At 37.7% G+C, this 20,634-nt stretch overlaps 1 protein-coding gene and 1 long non-coding RNA gene across 2 annotated transcripts; one reads left to right on the forward strand and one right to left on the reverse strand.

The window, feature by feature from the left end:
- Positions 1-3,807: 3,807 nt before the first annotated feature.
- On the reverse strand, positions 3,808-20,628 carry LOC119649155 (pyridoxal kinase-like). The gene is made up of 4 exons (XM_038051166.1): positions 20,248-20,628; positions 5,159-5,258; positions 4,807-4,953; positions 3,808-4,499 (listed from the first exon to the last, which is right to left on the reverse strand). Exons 1-4 carry the CDS (start codon positions 20,335-20,337, stop codon positions 3,934-3,936), a joined length of 903 nt encoding a protein of 300 aa, XP_037907094.1. The 5' UTR covers positions 20,338-20,628; the 3' UTR covers positions 3,808-3,933.
- LOC119649157 lies at positions 7,950-11,103 on the forward strand. Its single transcript, XR_005249096.1, has 4 exons — positions 7,950-8,083; positions 8,258-8,418; positions 10,124-10,400; positions 10,539-11,103. It is a non-coding gene; the product is annotated as an uncharacterized LOC119649157 (long non-coding RNA).
- Positions 20,629-20,634: the final 6 nt, after the last annotated feature.

A 20,634-nucleotide genomic window follows, 5' to 3' on the forward strand; every position in this document is an offset into this window, starting at 1 on the left:
TTTTAAAATCGGTCAACAATGCGAGATTGCAGAGATAATTCCTCACCGCGCTCGTTAGCTTGGAAGTTTTTATTTCATTCTGTGAAGCGGTAACCGGTCCACCGCGAGATAGTTGTCCTGTAGAATGTATTGTTATTTGTCCGGTCGGATTACTAGCGTTGTTTTTTGGTGCTTATCCTAATAAATAATAGTTCGAAATTGAAGCTTACTTATCACTTTTGCAAATTGCCAAAAGTACACATACACATGAATACACAAAAACCAGAAAAAAATATTTAGGGAAAGATGAACGTGCAGCGACGCCGTTTCAGGATATTGTATTTATTGGATCCAGGAACTAAAGAATAACGTGAAATTGGCGATAGCGTTGATAATACCATAAGTAGGTGCACGCCTTATTCTCTTGAAATAAGACACTCTTTCGTACAAAGTAAAGTATTAAAGGTCGTTGTATATCGTTTCTGCAAATATAGACGCCGAAAAGAGCGGTTTGCAACTAATGCTTCAAATTTGATCCCCAATATGTAGTGTTGAAAAAAAGTGCATCAATCTCCATACAGTGTCTGTCCATTGAATTATGAACGCTACGAAAATATGCAAAATTTCAGCTTTAGGCAGCGATACAAATTTTCGATTTAAATTAGCAAAACATGACTTTATTATTTGAGTGACATATGTGTGTAATATTGTTGAAGTCCAACATCTGCTTAGATTTAATACTTTGTAACCCAGCCCCCACTTTGAATTACATCTCTCGTGCGATCACGTACATTGCAAATACCATTTCTAATTATTGTTTTTAAATCAACGTCAGTGTACAATATACCTTTCATGTTTCCTTTGAAATTTGTAAACGTGGTGTTTTTGCGGTGATGATTTAGAAACCCCTATATTTATTGCAATCGCTATATAGCTTGACTCTTTCAAAGGAGACACAAGTTGAATCTTTTATTTAAGCACACTATAAACCTCACAAATAACTATTAGGTTGTTGCACATGCAATGGCCGAATTGGTACTAAAATTTCAAACGACTGTAAAGCTTACAAAAATTTATTTAACTAATCAAAATAGGTGCCAGTCGATTCAAAGCACTTCTCCCAGCGAGAGACAAGAACATGTATGTCAGTTTCGTAGAAGCCCAATTTCCGGGTGTCGATAAACTCGTCGAAGGCAATTTTGATGGCCTCTTTATTCCTAAATGGTTTTTCCGCCAAAAAATGATCCAAATGCTTAAAAAAGAGGTAGTCGGTTGGCGAAAGGTCTGATGAGTATGGTGGATGAGGCAGAGTTTCATACTGCAATTCGTTCAACTTTTGAACGGTTGTTCTCCACCATCCCTGTTGACTAATCTCGGCCGTTGAATACTCAATTTTTGGTGCATTTCCTCCAGTTGGGCACAGTATTTCTGTGCATTTATCGTTTCTCCAGGTGTCAAAAAAGAATAGTGGATAACTCCAGCTGTAGACCACCAAACAGTCACCATTACCTTCTTCGGATGGAGGCTCGGTTTCGTCATATGCTTCGGTGGCTCATCAGCATCTATCCATTGGGCTGATCGGCGACGATTGTCGTATAATATCCACTTTACATCACGTGTCACTATTCTGTCCAAAAATGGATCGCTTCTGTTGCGGGAGAGTAAAGAACTGGAAATTTCCATTCGAAGCGCCATGTTTTGCTCCATAAGGGCATGCGGAACTAATTTATCGAGCTTTTACACCTCTCCAAGTTATGTAAGTGCCGGGACACTGCCGAATAGTATACGCCCAGTTACTCTGCAATGTCTTTTACAGACTGACGTGTGTCGGATTCGACTAGCAAACGCAGCTCGTTGTCAATCTATGGCGCATTTTGGAGGTTTACGTCGCCTGAACGGAATTTCTCGAACCATCGTCACGTGGTTCGTTCGCTTACCGTATTAGCTCCAAATGCGCTGTTAATGTTCCTGTCGCCTCCGCTGCTTTATGAGCGAGTTTGAAATCATACTGAAAAAGTATACGTTCTCGGCTCGTTTCCATCTTTTTTTCCTTTTTATTCACTGTTATCACAATGATGGTCAAAACTGAAATAACTCTTTGATTAAATGTAGGAGTATTTATACTTCATTATCCGACACCAACAGCGCCAACTGGTGGTGGTTTGATGCAGCAAAATCGCAACTAACTTCACTTGATTGCCAAATCAGCCATTTCATGTGCACCAACCAAATATTTTAAACTTAATTCCTGATTTTCCCGAGAAAAACCACAACAATATTGAAAAATCGACCAACATAAAATACGACTTTCGACAGAATGAAGTGACTGGCGGCAAATAACGGTTCTATTCTAACATCACACCCGAGGTAGTGGGCTGACAGCATATTTTGATTCTTCTTCACAATCTAAAACCCAGTGATATAGTAAATTTTCTCAAAAAAGTTGATCGTTCATAATTCGATGGACTGATGTGTACTGCATATCCTGATATACCGCTACAATCTTCACTTACTACTACTTTCTTGGTTTGAACCATTTTACTGGTTTATGTCTAGTATAGTGCTCTAGCCGATATGCGATATTGGAGGTGATTTGTCTTTGTTTTTGGCAGGTGTTATTATTATTTGTCTTTATGTAATGAGCAGAATGGAGATAATGGCGCAACAATCTAATTGGATTAGGGCCACACTTCAAGTTAGAGCACTTCATTCAAGATCGTAACGGTACACTATAATACACTGTAGCAGGTACTGTGGTCATCCCATTCCACCAGTGAGATTTGAACCGCGACCTTCCGTACGAAAACATTAGGACGTCAAATATGATATCAAACACAGGTGCGGGTCTACGTTCTTGTCTTTCTCATGATACAGTTGGCCTCATGTTTAAAGTTGTGGGTTTAATGACTGCAGCCTCTGATTTCTCTGATTTTTGGGCTTGTTGACTCCATGCTTCAGCGCTGTCATGCAGTTATTACTGCGAAACGATATGCGACATATTATTGAACTTTTGAATTGCATATTGTCCAGTTTTTTTTCATATCTGAAAGATGCTTTTGGTTTTCCTATTACATACTTCATAAGTTTTTGTTAGAGCCGAGCTTAACATTTAAATCTTCCATTACAATTACAAAAATGAAGTCCCTTCGGAATTAAATGGAGTTTCTTCTCTTACAAGGGGAAATTTGGATCAAAAATAGAACTTAAAAGTGGTTTCTAGGTCATGAGAGCCCACAATGTGGAAATGGTTGGGATGATTTCAATATCAAATCCGTGTTCACTTCTCGAAGATTTGTTCAGGTATGTATAATAGTATAATTCTTTAGTGCTAGGTCTTTTAGAACCATAATTTTTAGCTGATATGGCTGATATATTGAAAGCGGTCCTTCTGAAGACTCTTGTTACAATTGGAGCCTCTGTACATTGCTTTATCGTTGCTTTCACACGGTAAATATCTATAGGTTATAACCCAAAAAGCCCTTGCCATTGGCACAATAACCCGGTTTTGAAAATTGCCCCTCGAGTAATCCGAAAATAGAATGCATGCAATCGTTGGTTCTTTTGCAGGGTGTTACGGGAAGTGAATCTTCTTATGGACTCTAAATGCTAGAACGGCAATAGGCAATATATTGCATCATATCTATGAGCATATTCTCAAGTTTTTTTAATCTTGCCCTTTTTTGATTTGAACTACCGATTGCGACCATGACATTAAATGAGTTCACTTTGCTATTGACCATTTTCGAAATTACCATCATCGGTCATTTTCGTTTCACTTTATGAAAGTTCACCGGAACTAGATAATGATGAAAAATATGAAGAAATATATATAAATATATCCAGAAAAATATATTCTTTCAGTTAACAAAAATATTGTTACAACAAAACACAACAAAAGACAACATGAATAAAACTACTTCTAAAAAATGCTGTTCTGGTCCGTAAACGATATAGTTATTCAGGCCGGGCTTTGTACTCCAGCGTAGGGTTCTCAATTAACTTCCGGCTTTGTATTAATTTCAACTCCTTTTCCATCCAAGTTAATTTTCGCGTGCCATTTGCTACATCAGGTACATGTTTAATTGTGTTCTTAATGACTGACTGTACGGTGGAGATTGTCAACTCAAAAGCTTTAACAGGATCACTCTGTAGTGCATTGTGTGCCAAAAGTAAGGCTGCAAATAGATCGCCAGTACCTGTGAAATCTGTACCGTCTCCTAATTTAGGAAATTCAATTGAAAATTTCGATCCATCTCTAATACTGAGAAACGCTTTAAGATTGTTGGATGAACCTAAATTCGAACTGGATACAACAACAATTTTTACTCCTTTATCGTGTAAAATTTTCGTAGCTGCCCATAAGTCCTCCTCTGTGGTGATTGTTTGTTCGGTAAGCAGTTCGACTTCAAACTGATTTGGTGTTAGGATATCAGCCATGGAAATAATCTCGTTTTTGTAGATAGTGACGAGCTCTTGAGGAACATAGATGCGACCATTATCTCCGAGTACTGGATCGCATACTAAAAAAAAATAGAATATCACAATTTTTAAATCGCTTTTGATATCCATGATAGTGACAATTTTGTCTTTATTTAAATGTAACTCTTCTATTAACGTTAAAATACCAAACTGAATTAATAGATGATTACCAGTTCCACCTCCTGATTTTTCCACTGAATACTTTCGAATATACTATTATAAACATAAATAACTTTATTTCCAGGTTTGGAATCACGGGTTCTTTCTTTCTTGAACAAAAGGTTTGAAGTACAAAAAAATATAAAGAAAAGTACCTAATTGGCCTTTACAGTTTTTCTCGAAACCTACCGTAAATCAAGCTGGGATTTGCTTCTCTTAGAGACTTTACAATCGCTACAATTTCTCGTAGGAACGTTGCATTCAGAGTATAACCAGTGAGAAGATGTGTATAATACTTCAAAACATCATTTTGTCGAAGCCCATCAAATAATTCCGCTGAAATTCCGAAACGATATTGAATTAAAGAAACAAGCGAAACCTCTAGAATACAACATAAAGAGTACATTTGATCTATTATAATATATACAAAAGCGATGAGTTGAAAGACAGTTGGAGTTAATGATGTAGAGCATATGAAATATTATTTGTACGCAGGAGGTGAATTTAATGGATGAGTCGCTTGGAAGCAATCATTACTCACCCAACTCAGTTTCACGTAAAATTTGTCCTTTGGAATGCTTGTAGCCTCTGTGATTTGAAAGTTGAACAGAATTTAAAGCATCAACCTCGAAGCCTAAAAGCTGAAAATATCGTGAAACCGATTTGCTTAAAAAGTAATCCATGATGAACCTACTAGTTTTCATAACCTACGTATTTTTTCCTAAATATTTGAAATCTAGTCCACGCAAGATGAGTTGATCCATCAGCAGATAACCCAAAAAAGTTAAATACTTAAAATGAATCTAGAATAGCTACTAACACTAAACCTTCTTCGAAACAGTGAAATTCATGAACCAAAAATTGAAACTTATTCAGGAGATGGTTTTAAGAAGGAATTACTGTGTCCGCCAGTTCCTTATATCTATTAGTATTTCAGCGTTGACCGCAGCTCCGTAGCTATTTCTTGGCTTTCGTATTGGCGTACTTCCCTCAATTTCACCTTTGGGATGTTACTGGTCATACATTGCATGAGCATTTATAGTTGTATCATGGTCGAGACTTTTGGTTCATAGTAGATTTCGTATAGCTCCTTTTTGTATCTGAATATTCTACGTAGGACTTTTCTTTCAAAGGGATTTAATATTTTTTGCTTTGTTAATGCTCTTGTTTCACTACCGCAGTATAACATAGGTCTGATGATCACTTCGTAGATATACTGCCATTCCCATTTTATTCGTTCTGGAATACGATTCGTCGACATAGCCACAGTGAATCTGCTACTTGCAATTCACAGCAGAAAATTGTTTCCAGTCTTGCCGTCGAATAATATGAATCAGCCCCTGAAAATTATCTGTACCATGATTTAATCGAAAGCCAAGATATGAAAGTTTACTATATTATCAGTCTATTGTTCAGATAAGATCCAAGCCTCTGAACTATCTTCCAATTATTCACCCGTAATCATCACATTACATAACGAAAGTAGTTTTCACAGAAGCCTTTCCTCGACAATTTTAATATAATAAAAGGCGGGCATGGATAGCATAGCAACTACGCAGATATCTCCAAGCGGGAGGCAAATTGCACGAAACGATAAAATTACTTAAAAGCGGTGTTTAAAGAGAATCAGGAGTCAGAAATTCTACTCATTATGGAAAGCAGCTGGCAGCTGAGAAGATCAGACCAACAATCAGAGTCTCCATTAAGAACTGTTATAGAAAATCGAGCAGTCCCACGAGAGGAAGTTTTTGGACCAATAGAGCCCCAAATACCATTTGAACGTCCCAGATCTTTAATCTACACCAAGCTAAGTCATTTTTAAACATCTTTTAGAGAAATTATAAGCATCATTCTGGAAAATCAATCCTTAAAAATAATCCAAGATAAGATTTAGCTACTATTTTCCTGAGGAAACAGTTGCCTTCAATCCCGCAAATTGATCTGTTACAATTGTATTGCCACCTAAATAAAATGGTGCAGACTGATAATTCTTTTTGCGACAATAACGAAGGTATTATAGAAACCATTATTTTATCAATCATTGTTAATCTTATTAGATACAAAATTTAAAGCCGCACTATTCATTTGCTTTCAGGAAGCATCACAATACAATAGAGCAAGTTGACCGTATGGTATTAGAAGAAATGTTTTCAAGGGGTGATACGGGGCTTATTCATAAAATCAAACGTCTACTTATCTGTTCATCAACATTAACGACGCAACAACAAGTACCCGGTCTAGTCCTGCCTTAGTAAGGAACTCCAGACATCCCGGTTTTGTGCCGAGGTCTAATGCGATGTCCATAAAAGCTGTCTGACATCGTTGCTACGCCATTGCACCATTTTACCACCCTTATAGACTTGCTGGGTTGTATTATCTTCACCCATACCGATTAAATTATCTGCTCACTGTAGCCGGATATTATCTACAACTAGACCTGATATCGCTCATAAATTTCGTCGTTATATAGGCTACGGAATCGTCAATCCTCGCCAAAAAATCTTCAGAGGTTTCTTCTCTCGAAGGCGGCTTACAGTTCGCAATTTTTCCTTCTAAGAACCCTAGTGTTCGAGGAATATCATACATGAGGACTAGTTAGACTATTGTCTTGTATAGTAAAAGGTAAAAGCCTTATGGAAAGACATTTCAAGCGGAACAGTTTTTATAAGCTGAAATAAGCCCTGTTGAGCGTGAACAACCATGCGTGCTGTTCGTCATGATAGCTTTTATCGGTTGTCATCATCATCATCATCATCAACGGCGAAACAACTGGTATCCGGTCCAGGCCTGCCTTAATAAGGAACTCTAGACATCTCGGTTTTGCGCCGAGGTCCACCAATTCGATATCCCTAAAAGCTGTCTGGCGTCCTGACCTACGCCATCGCTCCATCCTAGGCAGGGTTTGTCTCGTCTTCCTTTTCTACCATAGATATTGCCCTTATAGACTTTCCGGGAGGGATCATCCTCATCCATACGGATTAAGTGACCCGCCCACCGTAACCTATTGAGCCGGATTTTATCCAGAACCTGACGGTCATGGTATTGCTCATAGATTTCGTCGTTATGCAGGCTACGGAATCGTCCATCCTCATGTAGGGGGCCAAAAATTCTTCGGAGGATTCTTCTCTCGAACGTGGCCAAGAGTTCGCAATTGTTCTTGCTAAGAACCCATCGGTTGTCATAGAAAGGAGAAATTATCAACGGTTTTAAAGTTGTGTTTTCCGGTCTTTATCGTTCTCAGATCACTAGTGCTATTTGATGTTGTTTTCTTCGTCTTACATTAATTAACGTGGAGCCTAAGGTCTCGTGCTGCTGCTCAATCTGGATCAAGGCAATTTGTACATCTCTGCTTGTTCTTCCATGATGTCGACACGTCAGCATAGGCCAGAAGTTAGGTGGATTTGAAGACGATGGTAGTAACCTATTGCTTCCACAAATTGTTAATATCATACTGGACGAAATACAGGTAAAATGGAAGAACGCTCTAACTGAACATCATAAGATTAGAACAGTCAACGGTGTTAACGATTTCACCAACACTTGCTGATGATACCGCATTCATTTTGTGATCTCGCCCATCAATGCACGCAAAAGCTGTTTGACGATCTCTCAGTGGAATTGTTTCTTGCATCCTTTCTAGTTTTTGCAGAACTGCTACTTCTATTGATTTGAGAGTCCTGGGAATCTAAAATGTGTACTAGGGTGGACAGGAACGAGATGATCATGAAGATCGCAAAGTAAAACAATTATCGTGAATGTGATAATAAAAGGAGTATTCGCGTGCTTACTTCGCTTTCAAAGGTAATAGCTAAGATAATCCTGAAATATATTGTGACCAAAATCACTTTTGAAAAAATATGTGTGACGTCAATTTAAATCGTGGTAATAACAGTTAGCCAGGACACCAAAATTGTATAAAATTAGGGCGAACATTTAGTTAGGAAAATTGTTAACTGGTGATTCTAATGCTAGTAAGGAGATCTTGTCAAAGGCGTAAAGTATCTTTCTAGCAAAATGTTCACATGCCTTTCTAGAATGTTCCGCGGGGTATAAACGCGCCAGAGGTCCGCCTTCGGAGTCAGTTTAGTTCTGGAGTTAGAACAGGTCCCGTCGGTTATGAATACACCTCGAATTGTACCGATTGAGGAAATTGTTCTTTATTTGTCTACAGTATACAGTTTATAATGTAGTGTCAAATAAACGCTTATATTAAAGTTATAGGATGGGTTTTTGGAGTAAAGCAAGTACGTACCAATTGGTGATACAAGTCTACGTAAACAAGTAACGTAACAATATTTACCACATTAAGGCCTTGCAGATCATTGTGGGACAGAGCATGGACAAGAGGGGGAGTTCACAGGCTTACAATTCTGTCTCAATACTATTTTTTCTTACTATCGATAACGTTCTTAATATTGCCTTGTTGAATTTAGAGAAGAAGGTATGAGAGGCGGATTGAAGGTAAATAGAAAAAAACCAAAGTCCTCAGTTTGACGGTTATCGAGTGCTAGCTTTTTGGGACGTACTCTGGCTCGACAAACAATCTCAAATGAAAAAAAAAATTGTTGGCGTACGAGCTAGACACCTATAGCCGTGTCGTTTAGAAAGTTGTGAATAGGTGTCACAATGACGAAGGCAGACAACTCGATTGCAGGCTATGCTATTCACTATCTTAACGTGAACTACGAGTAGGTAGCCCTAACAACCACAGATGATGAAAAGTAGAGGAGGAGTGTAGACTTCTCCGGAGCCCCTAGAAAGAGGTGAGACATATTCTCAGCAACCTACCGCTATGGCGCGTATGTGTGGTGGATGCGCTGTACTCTAGAAAGTATCCAACTAAGTTATATTTCTTTCTTGAAAGCAAATTTATAATTTATTATTTATATTGAAATTGAAGGCAATCCAACTATTATCTAAGACGTGTATAACGCCATCAGTGCATGAAATGAATTCATATGAACGGTGGATATATCAAGGGATATTTTGTTTAAGGATTGAGGATTGATTTTGAAAATATGGACGGATTTACGCACAATATAATTCGCAGTCATGTCGTGTTCTAGATTAAAAAAGAATCTGCGAGCCGCTTTGGTTACGTTGCTCGCAGAGCAGTGGTGAGGCAGCGTCTGACGATTTGCCTCTGCATTGGTAAGAAACCATAAAACCGTCTTCACCGAGTATATCAAAGAATGGTTTGAATTTTTAGCTATGTATGAGTGGAAAAACATGCATTGGAAATTTCTCACATAAGGTGAACACAAACCTTTATACCCGAAGCGTCCAGCTTTTGATATTCCGACTTGTTTTTATATCCCGAAAACAGATTCTGTTCTAAAGATTTTTACTGATTTGAAAAAGATGATTTACGTTTGATGAAATGCACATTATGAATGGTTATGGTGTTTGTCATTGCCGCGTAATCGGTGATTTTGGTCTGCGTGTTTGATTTTCCAGGCGGATTCATTCTTAATTTAATTTAAATTTGCTGTTCATTTTCTTCCAGTCAATCATTCTGGTGTGGATTTATGTTTTCGATCGTGTTTTCAATATGATGTGCACGATGCGCAGCAAAAAATGATTCAAGTGGTGATTTAAATCGAGCAGTGTTTCAATACGATTGGAAAATTTGTGAAATTGTCTTAACAGTCGTCACCTGATCTAGTGCATTCATTGAAACATCCGAATCACGACACGTTTAATTGAAATGCAGAGAATGCTTTCAAATCACATCATTTATAGCAGATATTACCGTAGAACGTAGATTCAATCCCATATTAAAGGTAATTTCTTTTCGAGAGAGTAAAAGTTTATTTCCTTTCGCTGTAGGTTTCCTGTTCAGTATAGAGAGTATAGAGCATCCACACAGTCCTTTTGCTGTTAGTATTTGTCCATCCATTTTCATTGATATTGTGTTTCAGATTCACTATCATAACACCTAATGTCGTGCAAGTGATAAGCTCAGAGTAGCGAGACGCAACAAACATCGATGAAGACTGGGTTTCGAAACGAAGGCAACGAGACTGAGAAGCTAGCGCTCTATCACCACAACCATTACGTCGTCTTTTGGTGATCGTAAATTTGTAATTTTGACTTCGCCTTCGATTAACCGATCACTATCGAATTGGATCTTTGCAGCCGCTTTAAGAAGTATAGCATAAATTCATCCCAATTTTAAGAGCAATATGGAGGACATCCTTGATCCGCACCAAATGATCAATAGGGCAATTCTTTAAGAACTGCAGCAACTATTTCATGAAAATCAGCACCAAGTGGTTTGGTTGTTCATTGTTTCTGAGGCGGTACAGAGTTTGCCGCTAATAATAAATATAAACAAAATTTGCGACCAAAATCATTTCTTTTCTGTACCGAAAGATGAAAGAGAATTGAAATCACTTGTGTTGTCAGCTCTTTTATACAGGTTGTATAAAGACTTTCAATGTTTTATACTGGTAACGGTTGATATAACAGAGTTAGACCAACAGTGAAGAACCCTGAAGCATGTTTTTAGAGGCGACTGACATATTTGAATTTATTTGATGCATAAACGGCTGTAAAAATGTGAATGTTGAGTATCATCGTAATCACAGATTACAAACAACTCAGTTGATATCACTCTTGATAATGGCCTACTGAAATGACGTATTATATAGTAATGTAAACAATGGTTATCTACTATTTCTAAGGCAATTTCCTCTCAGCTGTGAAATATGAAATAAATATTTTATTTCATTTATGAGATGTCTAATTAAACAGCTTAGTGTGTTTTCGAAAAAAACTGAAAGTAACCTTGAAATTAAGCAAATTGAATATGCCAAGACAAAAAAATTATATGTAATAAAATGTTCTTACTCATTTAAGAAATGAAATGTCTGAAGAATGTTTTGGGATGAGCTTGTCCTTAGCCCACCATCTACTTGATGGCGGGCTGCACATAGTTGAGAAGCAACTTACCGCTTCTATTCAGTGCGCGGACTACTCTTTCGTGGGCGAGCGCCCAGTACTTTTAAAATTTTTTAAATATTGGCTATACGGTTTCGATCGCATCTGAAGAATGGTTAACAATATATTTTTTTGTTATGGAAATAAATACAGGATTTATACAATATATCTATAAATACGGTAAGTGAAGTTCTGTAATGAATCCTGTATCCCAAAAGCTTCATTCTTCATCTTTCCTACATTGTTTACAATATAGAAGTTTTCTCTTCAAAAGTTGCATAGACGATTCTATTATTATTATTCTGTTAAGGGAAAGTCGCACCGCGTCCTTGAAGAACTATTGTGCCCCTTTTACTGGTTATAGTGTACCTATTGATGATAGTATCTCAAGCAGGCCTATAACTGTTAGGAACTTTAGTATGTTCCCTACTTCCAGATCTTTCAGCTTTGCATCTGATATAAAGTGTGTTCCCAGATGCCTCGACCTACTTTGTACAAGTGCCGAACACTGCCCCAGGACGTGTATAGAGATTTCGTCCTCCTCCTCACAAAACCTGCAGGCAGTGTCCGTAGATATCCCTAGCTTCCCTAGGTGATATTTTAGCCGACAATGACCAGTGAGAATTCTCACTATGATTCGAAGGTTCTTTTTGGTGAGGTTTAAGGAATCCTTTGTGCGTATGGGTTCGTATCCCCCAATAAGCACCCTGAACTGCTACATCCCTGGTAGGCTCGCCCAGTATAGTTCCCTCAACCATTCCTCTTCATTTCTTAGATTCATAGCCATGAAACCGTTTCCGATTCTATTGGATTTAGTTCTGGATAATCGTAACCCCGTATTATTTTTGGAGCAGGAGACTTTAAATTACCTAACAGATTGGCGAAGTGGAACCGTAGTTAAGTTTTAATGCTACCGCTGAAAAATTTTAAAAAAATAACCAAATAATCAAAATATTAAGGCATATTTGAATTTAACTGGATCTGACTAAGAAAAAAACAAGAGAATAGTTGTTCTCCATCACGTTGGTTCGAGGCACCTTTTGGCTGTTGCTTGACACAAAAGCCTGTAACAAGTCTAACATTGACTACATATCATACCATTGCGGATGACCTCAATGATCACATAGGTAAAAGGTAAGGGATACGGAACGTAGATTTCACTGACACTCTCGGCCTGTCAATACGTAATTAAACGCAAAAACAGCAAGAGGTCACTTCGTTTTCGTCATTAAGAGCGAAGTTGTGCTTCACCAAATCATCGTCGTGCGTCTTAAAAGACAGCTAACACGGAACAAGGTGCGTATCGGCTCGCCGTGAACCAAATAATGATTGCAAGAAAAGTCTAGTAAATAATTCATCATTCGGGACAATTGACTCTGGTAAAAGTGAAGAAGAAACTTCTCGATGACAAGATGCGGACCAATTTTGAAATTTATAATAATATTAAGCGTAAAGTATTACTTGAGTAGTTCGCTATAAGAGCGTTACGAGAAACTGGGCAGTATTGTCTGCCAGGGAGATTTGTATTGGCTAGTTAAAAGCCGATACCAATGTACCCAGGATATTGAATATTTCTGGTGTCTTAATGACAAAGATTCGCTTACCAACAGGATGAGATGGGTCTTGATTCACTCTCACTCGTATTGTAGGTACATTCATCAGTTATTGCTGTCTCATTAACAGAGCTTATTGGCAATCCAGTTTCCCGTTATCTTCCGATCATCTCCCAATAATTATAAGACTTTCTAATCTGCAACCTGCTCATCATCGTATCTTCAATAACTATCCTAAAGTTAATTGGGACAGCGTTAAGAATCTGACTAATGCCTTTTTTTAGCGATTTTTTTTTAGACGAATATTATTGGATTTTTGGACGAATGGAATTTAAAGGGGTTCCAAAATGCATTTTGGCAGAAAGAATTTCCGAGATTCGGTTAAATTTTCTCGCTTCAGCGGCTAGATTTGAAGACGAAAAATACTGCATACGGAATACAAACCCTGATGACCCAAGAATTATATTAGGTATCTACATTGCGATATCCGTAACACACATTGCGCCGCCTTTGCGGGTTGTATGCCACCTGTTCATTCCTTTGTGGAATATTTCGCCCCCTCCCTTCCTCATTTTCAATAAGACTATGAATTAGTTACTTAATGCTGTGTAATTGATAAGCTTATATAATAGCGGGGCAGCATAAAGCAGACAGGGGCAACGAGATCGAGAGGTTAAAACTAAACCAACTTAACCGTTTTGCCGTCAAAGTTGGTAAACGATCCCAAAGAATGTGCCTCCTATTTTAACAGGTAGTCCATCAAACAGGCACCTGAAGAATTCAGCGCCAAATATGCAGAAAGACCACTAATCAGGCCCTTCAATTTACCTCTGTTAATTCAAACGCGTTACTGCCTAACGTAATCTTCATAATAATACTTAAGAAAGTAGACACGCAAGCCCTGGAGTACTCTTAAACTCCTCGTTATCATTTCTGACGTTTTGAGCTTAGGGCCAGGGAGTAATACTAGGTGAATCTTAAAGCCAAGGAAGAACACACTAGGCGAATCCTACCATTCAATCATCTATTATTGCCTGTTGCGCTATCAACATGGAAAACGAATACCGCCACATCAGCTTTTTAATACCATAATATACCAAATTCATAATGGTTTTAACCAATCCCGTTTTTGTTCAATTGATGAAACTCACTATTATCTCAGCTGACCATAATTCAAATCTTTATCATCTGCGGGCCACAGGAGAGTGACAACTACTTGATACAAAGGTCTGTAACGTGTAATGACGACTATGTCGTCCCTGCGGGCGGCAAAAAGGGACATAGAGGTAAACGGTTTGCCACACGCAATCAGAGTATCGAACGTGTCAATACATGGTTTGTCAAGCGGTTGTCTCATCTTCCAGCATTGTATTTCTCACATTTTTTCACCGTCACTAAGAGCAATTACGTTCTTTACAAGATCGTCTCACTTTAACATCGGATGTCAATTGCTGCATGCGAACCAAATCACCGTTGAAACAACGATTCATCAACCGGAATATTTGGCTTTGAAATGTCAATATCCAAATGAAGGTCCATCATAAGTTTCTCGTTGATCAAACGTCGGTCAATTGGCAATTGGTCGACCGTGAAGCAAAAAGCAGCACATTACAAAGATCTTCACGACAAACTCGGAAAGCGAAAGGTCTATGTCGACTTGTTAAAAGCCGAAAATAAAGAGTGAAGAGCTTGGACCAAATACTGACTTAACGAGTTCTTTGATCGTGTTATTTAGGAGGGTAGCACAGCATCTGATTGGCAATTGGCATTCTAACATAGGAAAAAGGAAGGGAGTTCAATAGAATGTTCAAATTACCATATCATGAGGATTTTTGAATGTACTCCTGACAACCGCATTCGCGACATCGTTCAAATTTTCAATCTGGGTTCGTCAAGAATTTCGGAACTACTGACGAAATACTCGATGCGCGGTTACTCATTGAAAACACAAAGCATAATCCCCTCTGCATTGCACCCAAAGGTGCACGCATTCAAAGGTACCGACTTGTAAATGTATTATTTAAGCCTATCTGAATACATGATCGCCTCAATCTTCGTCAAATCCTATTGGGGGTGTTATTGCTCCAGAGAGTAAAATTCGAAGTATAACCGAAACCGAAGGGAAGCGCTGTTTTGCCAAACCTCTTTGTCCTCCTCATTAGCACTCTGATTATGAAGCATAGTATGTCACTGAATCTGACTGAAGCAAAGTTTTTGACTTCTAACTCCATTGAAACAGGCACTATCACTGCCAGTGACAGCGACCTAGCCGATAGCTGAGCGATTTAAGTATCTCGGCTCAATGCCCTCAGCCAACGGTAAACTGCGCATGGATGAAGTGGAGCCCACATATGGCGTCGTTTGTGTAAACGAACGTCTCAAATTCAAAATTTATTGTTCTCAGTGGTGGCAAGTTATCAAAGGCAATGAACGCAGTCTTGCGGAAATGGACACGAAGATGTGTCGCCACCGAGAACAGTTAGTGACGAATCTGACCTAGACGAGGCAATTCCACTATCGATCGGGACAAAAATTAAAGAAGTGGTTATTTTCCACTTGGTTATCATAATACTTGCGTATGTAATCGGTTCAGAATTTAGGCTCATTGAGAGTAATTCTCCTTCTGACTTATTATGACGGCATCTGACGACAAGGTAAAAGGTGGTTGACTAGGTTTTGAACTTCTCTAGTGGTATTTCGACTTCCGCAATTTGAGGCATCTCCTTTCGAATGAACGCTCCTTAATTTGAATTTGCTAATCGCACGTTCATATTTTAATGCTTCACATGTAAAACTTTTCTATGATCTAGCGACTAATTATTCCTTACAATAATATCAGTTCAAGATGATCGCGGAATAAGCCAGTTGAATTATATCAAATGTTATTTGAATTTGGCAATAATTGAGACGAAGTACATGGTGGTAACGTCAGCGCCAAATACCAAAGATCGAACAACATTGAATCGCATTGGCCAAACGAAAACAATAAAGATATGAGACTACAACTTTGAGACCGTTGAAAATTTCTCCTATCTAGGGTCGAAAAAAATCACAACCGATAAAAGCTATGACGATGAAATCTGCGCACGGTTGTTGGCTGCCAACGGAGCGTGATTCAGCTTACAAAAACTGTTTCGCTCGAAACGTCTCATCAAAGCTCTTACTGTACAAGACTATGATCTTGTCAGACTTTATGTATTCCTCGGAGATCTGGGTTCTTAGCAAAAAAAAAATTGCGAACTCTTGGCCGCGTTCGAGAGGAGAATCCTCCGAAGAATTTTTTGCCCTCTACATGAGCCTACAAAACGACGAAATTTATGAGCGATACCACGACCGTCTAGTTGTGGATAAAATCCGGCTTAACAGGTTGTGGTTGGCGGATCATTTAATCCGTATAGATGAGGATGATCCAGTCCGGAAACTCTATAAGATGGAGCATGAGATGGAGCGATGGCGTAGGTCAGGACGCCAGATAGGTTTTAGGGATATCGAATTGATGGACCTTACCGCAAAACTGGGGTGTCTGGAGTTCTTTATTAAGACAGGGTTAGAACGGATACCGGTTGTTGCGCCGTTGATGATGATGCATAATTTTGAAAAAGAATTCCACAGATTGATTTTTGATTGAAATCGTCTGAGTTTGAATTTTCTATCGGAGAATCGGGATGATTTACATCATACAAAAGGGAACAATAATTAATTAATTAATTAATTAAGTAGATGGCCGGCACCAAAGAAGGGAACAAGTTGTTCTCGAAATATCGGTATTTTTAAAATAAAATACTACTACAAACGACGGAGATGGTGTTGCATTTCAATTCTGTAATTTCTTCGCTAGAAATACCGTATACATACATTGACTAAAAGTTAAAGTTAAAGTCGTTGAATTTAATATTATACTCTTTGCAGAATGAAAATGAAGTTGGTGTCAAATTGAAGTAAAGGCAAATCATTATCAAAAATAATTAGATGCGGGCCTGAACTTGGTATTCATTAGTAGCTGAAGTGAACATTTCCATGTTTAATTGAAAATTTCGCGTTGGCGAAGGTGAGTTTTATCGGACGGGGATTACTTTGAAGGGGATGAAATTGATTTGAAAGAATAGATAAAGAATTTATATTTTATAAACAAATTCACCTTTCTTTTTTATCACAGTAGAATGTTATAAAACACTTTATTATTGCCTAAAACAGGCTGGTTGTATTTGGAGGCAAAAAGCTATTCTAAAATTGCTAAATGTTTTGTTTATCTTGTGGTGGTTTGCGTTGTTCACTACAGGCAAAAGCTTTTTATTTTTTTTTTGTTTAAAAACTTCATTTCAGTCAAATAAACTCTGATTCCAAATAGTCTGATTCATCTAAGCTTTCTTTCAATGATAACATGGTACTGGGATTGTCTTACCTTTAAACGAATGACATTGTTTTGCACATCCGATCATAAAAATATACTTACCAGACCCATGGGATTCGCACATAAAAAGCAATGTTAGTCTTCGCTCATACATTATTATCGCAGATTCATTGTCGTCCCGATATGCTATGGCTGATCCATCCGCGTTATAGATAAAACTACTTTCGTATTCTGAGTTTAAGAAAGCCAAAACATTCACCAACCAATCATATATTACTAGCCTGGGGGCCACCTTAGCCACTTAGAAGTTGCCTTGAAACCAGCAATGTTAAGTATTTGAGTGAATTTGTTGCGATTTTATTTTAACATCGGGTCTTTAAAAATACTGATCACTTTTACTTACAGGAAAGGGTCTACATATTGACACATATGTGTTATATATAATATTTTTCTTAAAGGTTAAATTTCAGTTACGAAATGGAAGAAACATTTCTTAGTCCGCTATAAGACTTAGTTGAATGTGGTTCTACATAGTTCATTTCAATAAAAACCTTTTTCTTAGAAAATAGTATTTCCTTTAAATTGATAAATTCTATTTTCAACAAAATTAATTGATGAACTTTACATAATACAATGTGCGAAATTTGCTAGCGGCACACAGTAATTTCCAAAAAAGCAACGGTAAAGGCCGGCCGTTAATATTCTATTTAAGTAACATTATGTTCTAAGCAACAACATGAAGATTATAACGGTATTTCAAAATTTTGTTAGTTGCAGTGCAATTTTAAGTGTCAGGTCGGTTCAATTCAACTTTCAGCCTTGTGGAAATATTTCGGAAAAATCAATTTCTCAGGATTACTTCAGGCTTATAATTTCAATTAAAAAAAAACCGGAGTACTAAAATGGGAAGAGGATACTTTTAGTTCGGATAGCTGAGTGGTTAGAGCACCAGGCTGTCGTACGGAAGGGCGCTGTTCAAATCTCGCTGGTGGCAATGGAACGTATATCGTGATTTGACGTCGGATACCAGTCGACTTAGCTGTGAATGAGTACCTGAGTCAAACCCTTTTGCCTTTTATAGTTTACTGTAGTGTATCGTTACGGTATTGAATGAAGTGCTCTAACTCACTTCAAGGCGCTGATCTAATTGGATTGTTGCGCTAACGATTATTATTATTAAGAGGAAAGCTCCTAGAAGTGAAAAAAAACCAATTCATGGTTTTAGAAGAAACCAGACCTTCAAATTGCAAGATAGGTCTCCAAACTAATAGATCGAGAAAAGTTATACAAAATTCTATTAAAGTGGGAAGCAAATACGTCACTTCCACCTCAAATTTGTGAAAAACCACAATACGCCGCCGATAAATCAACATTTTTGGAGGAAAAATAGAATAACTAGAAAGTATTGAGTGTAATAGATTCCAAGCGTGGATAGAAACCTCAAATGAAAAAAAAACGGCGAAAACCTCCAGTCTACATCCTCCCACAAAGCTATCAGATTGGAGTATCTAAAAATCATATATATGGCTTGAGGGGAAAAGTGGTATAATGACATCCTTTTGAAATGAGTAAAAACATGATATAGACGGAATCAACGGGCGCAGCGCAGGCAGGATCTTCGTGCAAATGACCCCACAAGACTGAACCGTAACTTCCGAGCTGCATTGATCATGAAATGGGGAGTATATTCTTATTACGGAAAACTGTAATTGTCTTTTACAATAAGCGAAATGAAAAGATATATGGAGATCTTGGACGGTGTTCTAATCAGTTATTCAAAAGATAAACAACAGCATAGAATTCATATCTTGACAAGATAATAAAAGCATTAATTTAGCAATTTAGTACTATTTTTTACTGGAAACCAGAATTCCAGGTCTTAATCCATTCGAAAGTGTTTGGGGTATCTTAGCAAGAGTTGTTTTCGCAAATGGTAGGCAGTATTTAGCAGTAACGGCCATAAAAACAACAATTTTGCAAGAGTGGTTGGATTTGGACATAAACATACTGCGAAAAATAATTAATTCACCGCCAAACAGATCTAAAAAAAAATTAACAAAACATTCTCAAAACTTTTGATCACATTTCGATATTTTGATAATTGTAGTGTGGCTAAGAAAATTTCGTTTCACATTATGGAACTTGCAGTTTTTAAGTATTAACATTTTTTTTTTATTATATTAAAAACTTGTACATTCACTTTATCAATGTATATCTTGATAAAAAACCGAGTGCGGTTAAGCAAACGCGCACTGTGGCAGTTTTTCGTAATTGTTTGTTTAGAAAAAAAAGGAAATTCATCAGCTGGACTTAATGGTGAAATATGAGCGTACAAGTTTCGCTAGAAGTAAGAAGTAATGAAAGTAATCGCAAATAATGTGTTCTTTAGGCACCACAAACATCCATCAAATTGAGTTGCTTGCAAGAGGCTAGCAAGTTATTTATTAAGCGTCCTTTCTGAGATTGAATAAACAAAACTCCTTAATTGGGTCGATATAAAGTACTTGTTGAAATACAATTTTCTGAAACTTTTCAGGTGGTTGACTGTAATGAGTGGACCCCTGAGAGGCAAACTCTGATAGTAGGCTGGCCTTTTATATCAAGTTCCGTTCACGACTTAACTTTCAATTTCGGATGTCAAATTCAGCACGTGTGACTATCGGCATTATTGCCATTATTTTTATTTTCTTAGTGCTTCTATAGATAAAATTCGCAGCTGCAAGGTGGGGACACTACTTGCCATCCCTAAATAAATTGCAGTTTTCTAGGGTTAACGAGACTCACCTGTAGAGGGAAAGTTGCACTCTTGTTTCCAACATAGCCGTGTACAACATGACTCTGAATCGACAGCACTTTCCAATCAGTTGGGGACATGGCAGTAGAAGAAACTCCAGCTGTTCCTTAATTCACGATATGATTTGCACTAATCAACCAAGAATTTCCTAAAGAAATTGCGCGAAGTCAGCAAACCACCAGCCACATTGTTGATAAGAGGGGTGACGTTTCTTATCAGTAGTCAATCAGCTGATGCATGTATGCAAACAAATATTTGAATAGAAATATGCAAGTCACAAAGCAAAGCTAACTGGAAGTGTCTTATCTGAGTTTATTATTATTCTGAGTCAAATATCATCATATTGAAGGAGTCGTGTATTCATATTGAACATAGTT

Source organism: Hermetia illucens, chromosome 2 (genome assembly GCF_905115235.1).
Source record: "Hermetia illucens chromosome 2, iHerIll2.2.curated.20191125, whole genome shotgun sequence".
NCBI lineage: Eukaryota > Metazoa > Arthropoda > Insecta > Diptera > Stratiomyidae > Hermetia > Hermetia illucens.

Excerpts from the sequence above, each read along its gene's own strand:
- LOC119649155 (XM_038051166.1), bottom strand. The coding sequence starts at position 20,337 with ATGTCCCCAACTGATTGGAAAGTGCTGTCGATTCAGAGTCATGTTGTA. Across the intron at positions 4,954-5,158 it reads TTTACGTGAAACTGAGTTGG|CGGAATTATTTGATGGGCTT; the intron begins GTGAGTAATGAT and ends TCGGAATTTCAG. Across the intron at positions 4,500-4,806 it reads AAATCCCAGCTTGATTTACG|TATGCGATCCAGTACTCGGA; the intron begins GTAGGTTTCGAG and ends ATTTTTTTTTAG.